The following is a 13,178-nucleotide window of genomic DNA, read 5'->3' on the forward strand; positions in this document are numbered from 1 at the left end:
TGGTATCAATGGTATCCATCCAAGGAGCGATCCGCCCACCTCTAGTGAAAAGTAACAAACTACATTAACTCTATTACTGTACTTAGGTTATTTCTTTGTCTATCTTTACTTCAGTAACAGTAATTTTGTTGTCGGGAACTAATAACTTTCTCTCCACTAAATTTAAAAGTTAACTTATTTTGCTTTTTAGAAATTCTAATTGTTATTCGTTCCAGCGCCCTTTTGTCTATGGTAGAACCATATGAAGGTAGATTTTTGTCTTTATTATTCAATTAAAAAAGGTTGCTTCAATCAAAAAATATATTTCAAATTAAAAACACCTTCACTTCAATGAAAAACAAATCAATCAAAGAAAGTTTGTATTTGAATGCAAAAATATAGCTGAGACTGAAAAAAAATACATTTGAACACTGCTTTTCTTTGATTGAAAATGTTTGCTTTGATAGAAGCCGAGTTTCTTTCGTTTAAAGCAACTTTTTTAATTGAAGTAATGCTGTTTTTTGATTGGACCATTTAATGGGTTGGAGATTTGTGTTTATCATTCAATCAAAAAAGAATTTTCTTCAAACAAAGAAACAAAAAATCCATTAAAAATTTCACTTCAATGAAATGATACACGTTTTCAATCATAGAAAATAGCTTTTTAATAGAAAAAAAGTATTTGAGACTCCAAAATGTATTTATTTGACTCTCAACTATAGTTCTGAGTTCAAATACTTTTTTCTTTGATTGAAAAGTTGTTTTTTTATTGAAGTGAAGGTGTAAAATATATAAAAGATGTTTATTAGTGAAGCAACCTTTTTTTATAGATAGATAGATAGATAGATAGATAGATAGATAGATAGATAGATAGATAGATAGATATGTATATAGAATCAGATACTGTTAAAAATGTATCTGATTTGAGTGGAGCATCAAAAATCACTAAATAGACATAGAATATATTATTTATTCTCTTTTTTCCTCACAGGGATTAGTCAGACTCTTAACCCCACACTGCTTCCTGGGCTCCGTAAAAATGGCAGCCCGCTGCTCCCCAAGGGGATGGGCCAAAGGCAGAGAGTTAATTTTGTTGCTTTGTGACAGTGTAATGACATTGAAAGTTAAATTCTAATTCTAATTTAATTTAAAATTATTAAATAATTAAATTTGTGATGGAAACCACATTGATTTGGCTTTAAAAAAAACTATTTAATTCATCATAATGTTTCAAATAATAAAAGTAAGATCAAAATAGTCTGTCAGTAATAATTCACATAATGTTCTAATATAAAGGATAATATATTTTGATTTTCCACTGTGTTAAAGTCAGAAGATAAAGCTGTGGTTCTCTGCTCAAGCCTGCAGCTGCCTGCCAGCCTTAAGAATACTTCAGATACTGTACTACATGTGGGGGGTTGGTGTGTGTGTGTGTGTGTGTGGCGAGGGGGGGGGGCTCCTTAGGACAGCACTTGATCAGACACACAGAAGAGCCTTGCCGAGTGAATGGACAAGGGGGAAGAGAAGGGCCTCTTTTCCCCACTGAATCCATTAAAGAACAACAGCCAGCCCGTCCTGCTGAAGGATTAGCTCCCTGTCCATGCTGTAAGTCAACCAATAATAAGACAGATAACAAGTGTTTGCCTCTGTTAGGCGGTTGCTATAGTTGTGCACGCACAAGCGGACTAACCTTGATCATGTGTTAGTCTAAACAGGCAGCTAAGCAGGGGAATTGGATCTCTGGAGCGATCATAAGATTTCAGCATGGATTAACCTTCATCTTAATGTTTTCAGTTGTTAGATTGGACAGGAAAGGTTGGACATTGAATGTGAGCCTCTCTGTCCGCTGCCTTTAGGGTGTCCAATGACAGTGTTCCAAAGATGACAGTCTGTGGAGTCTAAATATATTTAGCTGTTCACCTCAAACTCACTTTACATGGAAAGTGTCTGAGCAAGAAGTCCAAATCTGAACCCTCACCTTACAGAGAGCAACAAATCTGGTAGAAATTTAGCCAAGAGTACAAGAAGAAAAATCCTTTAACTGCATATAAACCAGGATCAAAACCACCCATTGTGAGAAAAAAAATTCTGCTATGTTTGAATTTAAAAACAGAGCTTTTACTATTTCCTATGCGCTGTTGTGATGATGCTATCCTCTACTTCCTGAACAGTCCAACAACTGCTTTGAAATGTAAATGTGTCAGTTCTCCGACAGGGAGTTGACCTAAATATTCTACCCTATATAGCCCTGAGCAAACGCACAGGAACTCTTTCATAGTGCCAACATTATCTATTGGCTATTATGGGAATATCAGAAACTCTGCTGTGTTACCCCCAGCATTCACCAGATTTTAAATTTAGCTTTACCACTAGCTTTATTTCTTTTTATAATACATAATTTAAAAAAAATTAAAACTGGTGTGTATCTGTTCGGAAAGAAAGGGTACTTTATATCACTGCAGATGGGACTTCCCAAAATATAAAAAAAATATTGAAAAGAAATTGTTCTGACTTTATCTAAAATCAAGTCAACTTTAAGTGATTTTGGACTCCTGCAGGCATATGTGGATAAAGGAGGTTGCGTCTTGTATTATGTTGGAAAGACTAATTTATATAACCAGGGGAAGGGCTGCAGAGTTTGAGTTTGAGACTGTATAGAATCCTTTAATAGAGTTTCTTAAATAAATATATATATATATATATATATATATATATATATATATATATATATATATATATATATATATATATATATATATATATATATATATATATATATATATACACTACCGTTCAAAAGTTTGGGGTCACATTGAAATGTCCTTATTTTTGAAGGAAAAGCACTGTACTTTTCAATGAAGATAACTTTAAACTAGTCTTAACTTAGATTCCCTACAACGGTGTATACTACTCCCTTCAGAGGACAGCACAAACAGGCTACTGTGGGTACTATTTAATGAAATAGACAGTAGCAAAGTAGTAAAGGGAGTAGTACACACCATTGTAGTAAACTGTCAATTTCTTAGCAATTTCTCGCATGGAATAGCCTTCATTTCTAAGAATAAGAATATACTGTCGAGTTTCAGATGAAAGTTCTCTTTTTGGCCATTTTGAGAGTTTAATTGACCCCACAAATGTGATGCTCCAGAAACTCAATCTACTCAAAGGAAGGTCAGTTTTGTAGCTTTTGTAACGAGCTAAACTGTTTTCAGATGTGTGAACATGATTGCACAAGGGTTTTCTAATCATCAATTAGCCTTCTGAGCCAATGAGCAAACACATTGTACCATTAGAACACTGGAGTGATAGTTGCTGGAAATGGGCCTCTATACACCTATGTAGATATTGCACCAAAAACCAGAAATTTGCAGCTAGAATAGTCATTTACCACATTAGCAATGTATAGAGTGTATTTATTTAAAGTTAAGACTAGTTTAAAGTTATCTTCATTGAAAAGTACAGTGCTTTTTCTTCAAAAATAAGGACATTTCTATATGACCCCAAACTTTTGAATGGAAGTGTGTATATATATATATATATATATATATATATATATATATATATATATATATATATATATATATATATATATATATATATATATATATATATATATATATATATATATGATATTTTTGAAAAAAATAAAAAAGGGGACAATATCCAGTACTCGAGTTGAGGAGGGATGAGGGGGGATTGCATCCCCCTTCTTAAAAAAAAACTTAAAAATCATCCCCCTTAATGGCCATCCCCCAATACCGTCCCCTGTGACATTTTATTACTGAAAGTGTAAAATTTCCACTATATATTAACAATAATAGCAATAATGTTGCCTTGTCAACATTCGGTGGGCTGCGGACTTACTAGTAGCCTGAGCTAAATAAATAAAATCAAAGAAGTGTCCTACCATGACTATGAAGCTGATCACAGTTGGAAATTAGTCCCTAACTATGTAGGGGCAGTGACAGCCATGCCAGTCCAGAGACTGACTGCAGTTCTACTGAAAGGTGCCTTGGTCAAGATCAATGACAGGCGTACCTGACATGTAACAACCATACCATGCACATTGCTTTAGGTCAATAGACTATATTAATCAGGCTATGGATGCTTAGAAAAAAATCCACTATCCCCCTTCTTTTAAAAAAAAAAAAAAAACCAGACTACTGCGTATATCTGTGACGTGAAATGGAACAAGAGAAATCAGCCCCTTCGCTTTAATACTCTTAAATTAAATCAAAGCGAATAACTTGGCTTTAGGGCGCACCTAATTAGCGATCAGGACCCAACGATGTGTAATTTAATCTCAGTATAAATCATATTATCTTTTGCGGGATCTCAGAGGTCGTTTAGAGAACATTCATGAAAAAAAAAAAACATCATCAAGACGTCATCCACTTTTCTCCTAGTCTGCTGTGTTTTTATGCAGTTATTACCACCTTATTATGCACCTTCTGGAATTCATGCTTCTCAGTTGAACATTGCATTTGATCTGAGTATGTCGTTTGTAATAGTCTTTTTTCTTCCATTAGCGGCTTTTGATAACACCTGGATTTCCCAACTGTGGGACAATAGAGGATAATGGCGTTCTGTTCAACTCTAAAATCAATTTCCCAAGTAAAGATGCAAAGGGAGATCAAAGTAGGCTTGTGACACAAAGAAATAGAAAAATGTAAGTCACTCAATAGGAATTGAAGCAAAAGAAAAGAGAAGGGTCACCTTATTTGGTTCCACAAGTGCCAAACAGTCTGGCTGAAAACCGTTGCTCATCCTGATACAACAGTGGAGTCCAATTTAGCTTAAGACAGTGAGTCAAATTATGCTTGGAAAACCAACAGTACAATGTATTTAAAAGGTCCAATGATATCATGAAATGCATTCCTCTCTTTGTTGACCAATAAAAACAACAACAAAAAAAAGCTACTAGAGCAAACAATGAGTTTACATTACTGCATTATCATGCTATCTCTGTTGGAATTCAGATAAAACAACAAACCTAAAGGATTGGATTGTTTTAAACAAGAGGTCTTTAACATGGGGGTCGCGACCCTTAGAAATGTCGCAGGACAAAACCCCTGCAAGCTGATAAAATCTTTGTCATCAGCACCTCACCACACGGCACCCGCTGATTTACCTCTGTCCGCATCATCCCCACCCCCAGTTTACATCTATGAAATCAACCACCCCTCCCCCATTGGTGGAAATTGGGGTATTATCTCCCCCTCAGACTGACGTGGAGGGGTTCCTGGTACAGTGTCAACATAAAATTGGGCTGTCCCAGACCAGAGGTGACAACAAGTTACACATTCTTTATTTAAGTTAAAGACTCTGGTAAAAGTATAAACTGTAAGGGAAAAAGTTTGGTCGCATTGTACTTAAACTCAACAGTAAAAGGACGTTTTTCCCTTAAAAGATATAAAATAAATGTTAAAAACTGTTTAAAAATGCACAGAAAATGTATTTTCCTATTTTGCTCACAGTGTTTGTAGAGAGATCATTAAGCAATAGTCTATAGTCAAAGATAAAATTTCCGACAGGGTCATATAGATTGAACTGAACAGACGTACGCCATAATCAGTTGAATACTTTTAGAGCTCTGGTATTCACAGCATTAAAGCTGCACTAAAACGGAAATAAAATTAATTTGTTTTTATTAGTTAAGTAAGTTGTCCATAACTGAAATATAATCGACATGTAAATTTACAATCCAATAAATGATGAATGGAGGAGGAATGTTTTGTGCATCACAAACTGATCCATCATCTGCAGCGTCCCGGCCCCCTGTCATTCTCCATGTTGCTTTCAATAAACAATATTTGCTCCAACTGGAAAGATTGTCTTTGTACCCGGAATTTTCCCTCTGTTTTGTTGCAGCTGTTGCACCATGCCATTATTAATATATATAGACGTAAAGAGTCGGTGAAATATGGAGCAGAAAGCACAGATATTTAAGGGAGTAAAAGTAAAAATTCTTCTGAAAAATAAGTGATAGGTACAGCAATTAACTATATGTATGTGACGACTGTGTCCCAAACTCTATTATAGAGACAATGGAATTGAAACTTGCCTTTTTGTGTTTGTGTTTCTGTAGTAGGGAGCATTCCTGGCAGTGCCGTCCAATCAGCGCAGACTGTTGGTTCTACCAACCTCACATATCACTGACCCTTGCTCTTTTCTTCTCTGCAGAAGATGGGCGTCCCCTCGGTGATGGTGCTGCCCCTGCTGGTAGTCTTTGCAGCAGGGATTTACTACATCTACAATGAGGTCATACAGTTCATGTCCAAGAGCTTAGTGCGCAACAAAGTGGTGGCGATCACCGATGCTGTGTCTGGAGTCGGAACTGGTAGTTTTCCGAACGTTTGACCATACTTGATTGCTATTAAAATGTATCTGTCAGTTCTGACTATTTTCACTTAAATATAGATTTAGCGAAGTGTCATCTGCGATAGGTGTCAATTGCTTGGGTACGGCATTATGAGTAGAGTGATGGTGTTATCAGGCTGGAGCATTGGACTATTAATCAAAACAGTGAGGTTGGCTCATAGGAAAAAAAAAGCATTACCTGGACTTGAATGATAGGTTGCTTTGATGGTTTGCATGAAGCTGTTTGGTTGCACAGAAAGTAGGGTAGACTCTTTACAATGTCATTCCCAAAAAAGTAAAAAAAAACAATCCACTGGACTTTCTTTCCAAGTTTTAAGACGTTTCGCTTCCCATCCAGGAAGCTTTTACAATGCTGTTAGCGATGACAGTGATTTTATATCCCTTCAAATAACCATTTTTTACAACACTGGGCCAATGAGACATCCTTGTGCCTCATGCATGCAACCACCTGTCCATGTCTGTACTAAAATGCTTTGGTTTTATTTTATTGCCAATTCTTTCACATGTACGGGACATATAAACAGCATTTTTCTCCATCTCCATGGTGTACACAAGACATTTCTGACATTTACATGGTCAAGACAGAGAGATATCAAACATTCACACATACCAATAGAAACTGACAGTAAAAACACAGTGTACCCAGAGCAAAGATAGGCACATAGTGTACCCTGGTGTACAAGCATTAAAGTAGCGCAAGTGTGTTCAAGTATAACTAACAGTAGCCTGATAATAGTGCTAGCAGTCTTTTTGTATGGGGTCAAGTAATAAGTAACAGTAGCATGACAAATAAATAGTAAATAGTAGTGCAATGAATTCCTTTGTTTGGATTGAGGGTCAAAGTCCAGGGTGTTATACACGTCTCTTATGTGGGCCTATTAGGGGTGTGGGAAGTTAGTGACATCAACAACCCGACAGCCTGGTGTATGAAATGTCTATTAGCAGTCACTGATGTCTTTTGACCTTCATGAACTTTCTTGACATAACTCAGATACTCTAGCAGCTATCTGATAACACTATCCTTCTACTCATAAAACCTTCCCTTACTCCCTTCTCTTCTTGTTTTAGATGAGCCAACTCCTTCCTAAGGGAGTGGCTTGCATAGCCAGAGCTGGTCTGCATGTGGACTAATATAAATCTTCTGGTGCCAGATTTTAGACTTTTAGGTATTAGAAGACAAAAAATCTAAACAAAGGTTTTTACATTACGTTTTATGCTAAACTTTATTTATTAAAAAATATATTTGTAATCAAAAACAAAAGTAAAAACATACAATTTTCACAAATTGTTTCAGTGTTTAATTATATGGATTCTACAGTATGCTATCTTCTAGGCTAGTTGTTTTGTGCTATTATAAAAACCTCATGTTTGCCTTTTCCAGGGTTACAACAGGTTTCTTTAAAATGAATCTCGCTAAACTGCCTCAAAATTAGCTCAGATAGTTACTAATGTTTTCAAGATGTTTTTTATTTTATTTTAATATTTTTCCAAATGTCAAACAGCCCTTTGATATGTCTTTGCTTGGTTCTTCAGAATGTGCCCATCTCTTCCATAAGGCCGGTGCCAGGCTCATCCTGTGTGGAGCCACCTGGGATAAACTGGAATCACTCTATGATTCTTTGATTACTGACTCTGACCCAAGAGAGGTGAGAAAATGAAACAAGGATCACTGGTAGGTGTCAAGAGGTTGGGTACATAGTTACTGGTGTTGGACCGATGCCATTTTTTTGGCCCCGATTCTGATACTCGATACCTGGCTGTGCAGTATTGGCCGATACCGATAGCATCTGTTTGAAATTGATGCGTGTGTGTATATATGAAGAACTGCATACTACTTGGATGTAAAATAATCGCCATCATGACTTTGTCAAGCTGCTGCCTACTTTTGTGAAGCAGAAAAAAGACTAAAACAAAATGAATCCAGTAGCACTTTTTATTGCCTACCTGGAATGAGTGACAATAGTTGAATAAACTTTTGTCTCTCAAAATGGTATCGGTGCCCTATTTGTTGGTACTCTCCGATACTGATACCACTATTTTCGTGCTGGATCAGGGCCCCGCCCGATACTGGTATCAGTATCGGTGCAACAGTAATAGTTACCTTCCTTAGACAGAGAAACTTTAAATCAATCAGACTGTATGATCTGCATGCATCTCTGTAAAGTGCCTTGAGATGACATATGTTGTGAATTGGCGCTACATAAATAAACTTAATTGAATTGAATTATAACATTATATTTCTTTTATTGGTGCTGAACCAACTGCTTTTTGATATTGGCTGTACAGGCATTTGCTCTGGGCAGCATTAGAAAGCATTTTTCAGCACCAGATGAAATATATAACTTATCTGTAACTTGCTCTTAAAGTCGTAGGGAAGTCATATTAAAATTTCAAATAATTCTGGCTTAAACATGTTCATAAATGTACTCTTTATTAGACTATATCGTCCCAAAAGTTAGAAAAAAAATCATGTCTTAAAATCTGTTTTTTTCTCGTTAGTTATACGTCAGCTTGTACACCTAAATTCGGCCAATCATATATCAACAGTCATCTGTCATTCAAATTTTTTCGGTCATAGCATCTTGATCCATATGTAGCAGCTAATATACGCAATGGTTCTAATAAGAAATAAGAATAATTTACTTTAGCACTGAGTTCCGTCCCAGTGTTCACGGGGATGGACGTCTGTGTCTTCGGCAGGCGTAGAGCTAACAGAACTGGCAGCGTTGCGAGGCAAGGGCTCAAACATGGACTGCTGTAAGCCTTCTACACCAAACCAAGCTTCTGGTGTCCTCTTCCACAACATCTTCATCCCCGCTTTCCTCCTTTAAATAGAAAATGTAAGATGGAGGAGACTCATCCATGACCTCTGTGTCATATCTAAGTCACCAACTTAGTGCTACTTGGTCCCAATGGAATTTCCCATTGGGAACCTACTAGCACTAAGTTGCTAACTGGTTAGCAAGATGCTTCATAGAAACCGGCATAAAAACAAACTTGCTTGCGAACCTTCCGCCACAACAGTCCTGGTCCCTTGATAAACGACCAATCACATTCACTAGTGTAAAGTTGTGCACCACTCGGGAGGATTCGGAAATGCAACGGTTGGAACAGCCGCTTCCCTATGACTTTAAACAAAATATGAGTTAATCTTTGCATGAACCTCCACTGGTTTGACCAACCATAGAGTTGGGAATAAATTCATTTACTAAAGCTGTTCAAGTTTGTTCTCTCTGGATGCTCCAGCTTCCTCACACATTAAAACATAAAAGTGTTAACTCCAGTGGTCCTCTGTAAATTTATCTGAGGTATGTTTGTGTGAATTCATGGTTGTTTGTCCTATTTGTCTCTGTGCTGTCTTTTAATGGACTGGAACCCTTCCCGAGCCTATCCTGTTATGAAGTTGTTTTTCAGTCATCTGTAGCCTTTTCCAGGCACTGATCTGCTGCTAGCCTTTTAACAGGTTTCTGATATTATAGGCATCCATGAATATCAGAATCTGTCCTTGTTTTGATCAGAAACCCGTTTTTGTCATCACTTCCCCGATATCCTTTCCTCTGCTCTGCACAATAGAAGGATATCCTGTCTGACAGCACGCTGTCCTCATGTGTCTTCTCCTACACAGAATATTAAGCCTATAGCAAGAGTACCTTTAGACAGCGGTGTGGAGTCAGACAACAAATCAGTTTAACAACAAGGATGTTTTCTACACTGATAGTTTGGTTAACCTTTTTTTTTTACTACATGTTCTTGAGATATAATTTGATGTTTAATTCTTTTAAAATAATTTAAATATACTCGTTTTAGACATTCGCCCCAAAGCTGGTGATCCTGGATTTCAGTGACATGGACAGTATGGAGGATGTGGTGGCTGAGGTCATGGACTGCTATGGCTATGTGGATGTGCTGATCTGCAACAGCAGCGTGAAACTTAAAGCCCCCATTCAGAGCGTCTCTCTGGAAATGGACAGAAATATAATGGACATCAACTACTTTGGCCCAAGCACTCTCACCAAAGGTGAGATAATTAGAAATACTCTTCAAGGTGGATTATATCAGTCTTAACACTTTTTTAAGGAGGACTTTATCTAACAGTAAATTGTGGCAGGTGTTCTTCCGGCGATGATGTCCAGAAGATCAGGACACGTTATTCTGGTCAACAGCATCCAGGGCAGACTGGCAGTCCCATTCAGAAGCTCGTGTAAGTTACAGCCCAAATTTACAGTGGTGCAAAAGTACTGCAAATAAATTAACGTGGTGCAAATACATAAATGTTTTGCAAATACAAAAAAATATTGCAAACACAAAAATCAAGCTTGCAAACACAAAAATCGGGCCACGAAACACAAAAAATTAAGCTAGCAAACATAATAAACAAATAAGTTGCAGCACCAGCACCCCTCGCGACCCCGCTTGGGATAAGCGTGACAAAAAAATGGATGTCTAAAAAAATAGTAGCACATCTTTTTTTTATTCATTTATTTAATTTGATCAAATTTCCATTTTAATTGTCCAAACCTGCACTAATTATGCAATAACCATCCATCCATGCTTCTGGATGCTTCTAACCATCCAGTCATGCTTATCCCAAAAGGGGTCCCGAGAGGTACTGGTGCCTACATCCAGCTGTCTACGGGTGAGAGGCGGCGTACACCCTGGACAGGTCATCAGTCTATCGCAGGGCAAAAAAGAGACAAACAGGAAAAACAGCCATTCACACACACACTCACACCTAGGGAGAATTTAGAGAAGCCAATTAACCTAACAGTCATGTTTTTGGACTGTGGGAGGAAGCCGGAGTACCCGGAGAGAACCTCTGCATGCACAGGGTGAACATGCAAACTCCATGCAGAAAGACCCCTGGCTGGGAATCGAACCCGGAACTTTCTTTAATATAATAACCATTCAGTGTCTTCAGTGAGTTTTTTCAGGTGGGTGGGGTGTCAGTTTCAGCTGGAGCTCCTCCAATTTGATGACACCATCCAGGGTGTAAACACTGTGCATCTGATGCAGAGCTGTGAACTTCCTGCTGTGCTGGTGGAAATCACCACGGAGACAGCATTCAGTCTAAATGCGCCATAAGATTTACTGAAGGTCATTATACTTTGCGAAGTGTACAGAGTTTGTTCAGATGCCTCTGTATTGTGACAACTAAGTCATTAATCAAAAGTTGTTTTTCCTTTTCCGTTTCTCCCCCAGGCCTGGAAATATTATCGGCCAACTGTTATTTTATGCATTCAGAGATTGCTTGCCAGGATCTTTCTTTAATTCCCACAGCAAATGTTCTCTGTTCGCTCCATGGCTTAGATTATAGAGAATAAATCTGAATACAGCAGCAAAGAGATTGTGTTGTGTCTTTAGATTGTTCTATTTCTAAAATCTCGGTCTAGACTTGATTGGTTTTTAAACGTTTACTTCCTCATTGATAGTTTTTAGTTACTGTGTACCTTCTAAGTAGAGAGTTAAGACCTGAGGGCTTCCGCCAACGAGGTGCAAAACAATTACACAAAGAATGCGTAATGAATGGAATGAGACTTGTCTGCAGACAAGCTTGTGTTATGACATTTCTCCTGTCTGTTGACAGATGCTGCCTCCAAACATGCGGCGCAGGCCTTCTTTGACTGCCTCAGGGCAGAAGTGGAGGAGTACGGGATTCTTGTTAGCACCATCAGCCACACCTTCATCAATGCCGCTGAACCTCCACCTGCGGTGAAGACAGCTCCAAAACAAAATCTCTTTGCTAAATGTGAGTGTGATGTCACCAATTGATAAAAATATAAGGTTTACCAAATGTTTAAAATAAAAATACTTGGGTAGGTCTAAATCCATCTGTACTTCTTCAGATATCAGCAGCCAGCTAAGCCATGGCGTGCGGCCCTCGGTCCTGGCCAATGAGATTCTGCAGACGGTGAACAGGAAGAGGAAGGAGGTTATGCTGGCCCACCCCATCCCCAGGGTGGCCCTCTACCTCCGCTCCCTCTTTCCTCCCTTTCTCTTCTCAGTGTTGGCAGCGGGAGTGAAGGACTCCGTGTTGGGCGAGCAGATGCAGTAGACAAAGATAGAAGTAGCTCAGAATTGTCAAACACGAACGTGGTTGCTTTGAGAACATCACACTGTTTTATTTTACAGCCTGACAGTTTCTGAGATAACTTTTGATCTTGACAAAGAAGAATGAGTGATTACATGAAAAACCTCCCGGTGAAGAGTAAAACATAATTAGGATTAGATTGTAACATCTTAGAAAATTTGTATTAAAAAAACACGTAAACTTTCTTCAACATGCAAGAGACTTTTCGGAACTTCCATAATAACTTAGATGCTTTTCTCAAAATCTTTGTAAAAAAAAATAGTGTTGGGCCGATGCCATTTTTTGGCCCCGATACCCAATACCTGGCTGTGCAGTATTGGTCGATACCGATGCCATCTGTTTGAAATTGATGTGTGTGCATATATGAAGAACTGCATACTACTTGGATGTAAAATAATTGCACCATGGTTTTGTCAAGCTGCTGGCTACCTTTGTGAAACAGGAAAAAAACTAATACAAAGTGAATCCAGTAGAACTTCGTATTGCTTACCTGGAATGGGTGACAATAGTTGAATAAACTTTTGGCTCTAAAAATGGTATCAGTGCCCTATTTGTTGGTACTCGCCGATATCGATACCACCATTTTAGTGCTGGATCGGAGCCCCGCCTGATACTGGTATCTGTATTGGTATAGCTCTAAAAAAAAAAACCTGAACGTCAATTTGCTTCAAATGTCTTGGAAAAAACTGGTTACTTTACCTAAACTGGGAGTTCACTTTTTAAAGTTTGC

At 37.9% G+C, this 13,178-nt stretch overlaps 1 protein-coding gene across 1 annotated transcript; it reads left to right on the forward strand.

The window, feature by feature from the left end:
- Positions 1 to 1,426: 1,426 nt before the first annotated feature.
- On the forward strand, positions 1,427 to 12,739 carry dhrs7cb (dehydrogenase/reductase (SDR family) member 7Cb). Its single transcript, XM_038304314.1, has 7 exons — positions 1,427 to 1,584; positions 6,163 to 6,319; positions 7,894 to 8,006; positions 10,168 to 10,378; positions 10,469 to 10,561; positions 11,945 to 12,106; positions 12,204 to 12,739. Exons 2-7 carry the CDS (start codon positions 6,166 to 6,168, stop codon positions 12,410 to 12,412), a joined length of 942 nt encoding a protein of 313 aa, XP_038160242.1. The 5' UTR covers positions 1,427 to 1,584; positions 6,163 to 6,165; the 3' UTR covers positions 12,413 to 12,739.
- Positions 12,740 to 13,178: the final 439 nt, after the last annotated feature.

This window comes from Cyprinodon tularosa, unplaced genomic scaffold (genome assembly GCF_016077235.1).
Source record: "Cyprinodon tularosa strain WSP-4 unplaced genomic scaffold, ASM1607723v1 ctg531, whole genome shotgun sequence".
NCBI classification, from domain to species: domain Eukaryota; kingdom Metazoa; phylum Chordata; class Actinopteri; order Cyprinodontiformes; family Cyprinodontidae; genus Cyprinodon; species Cyprinodon tularosa.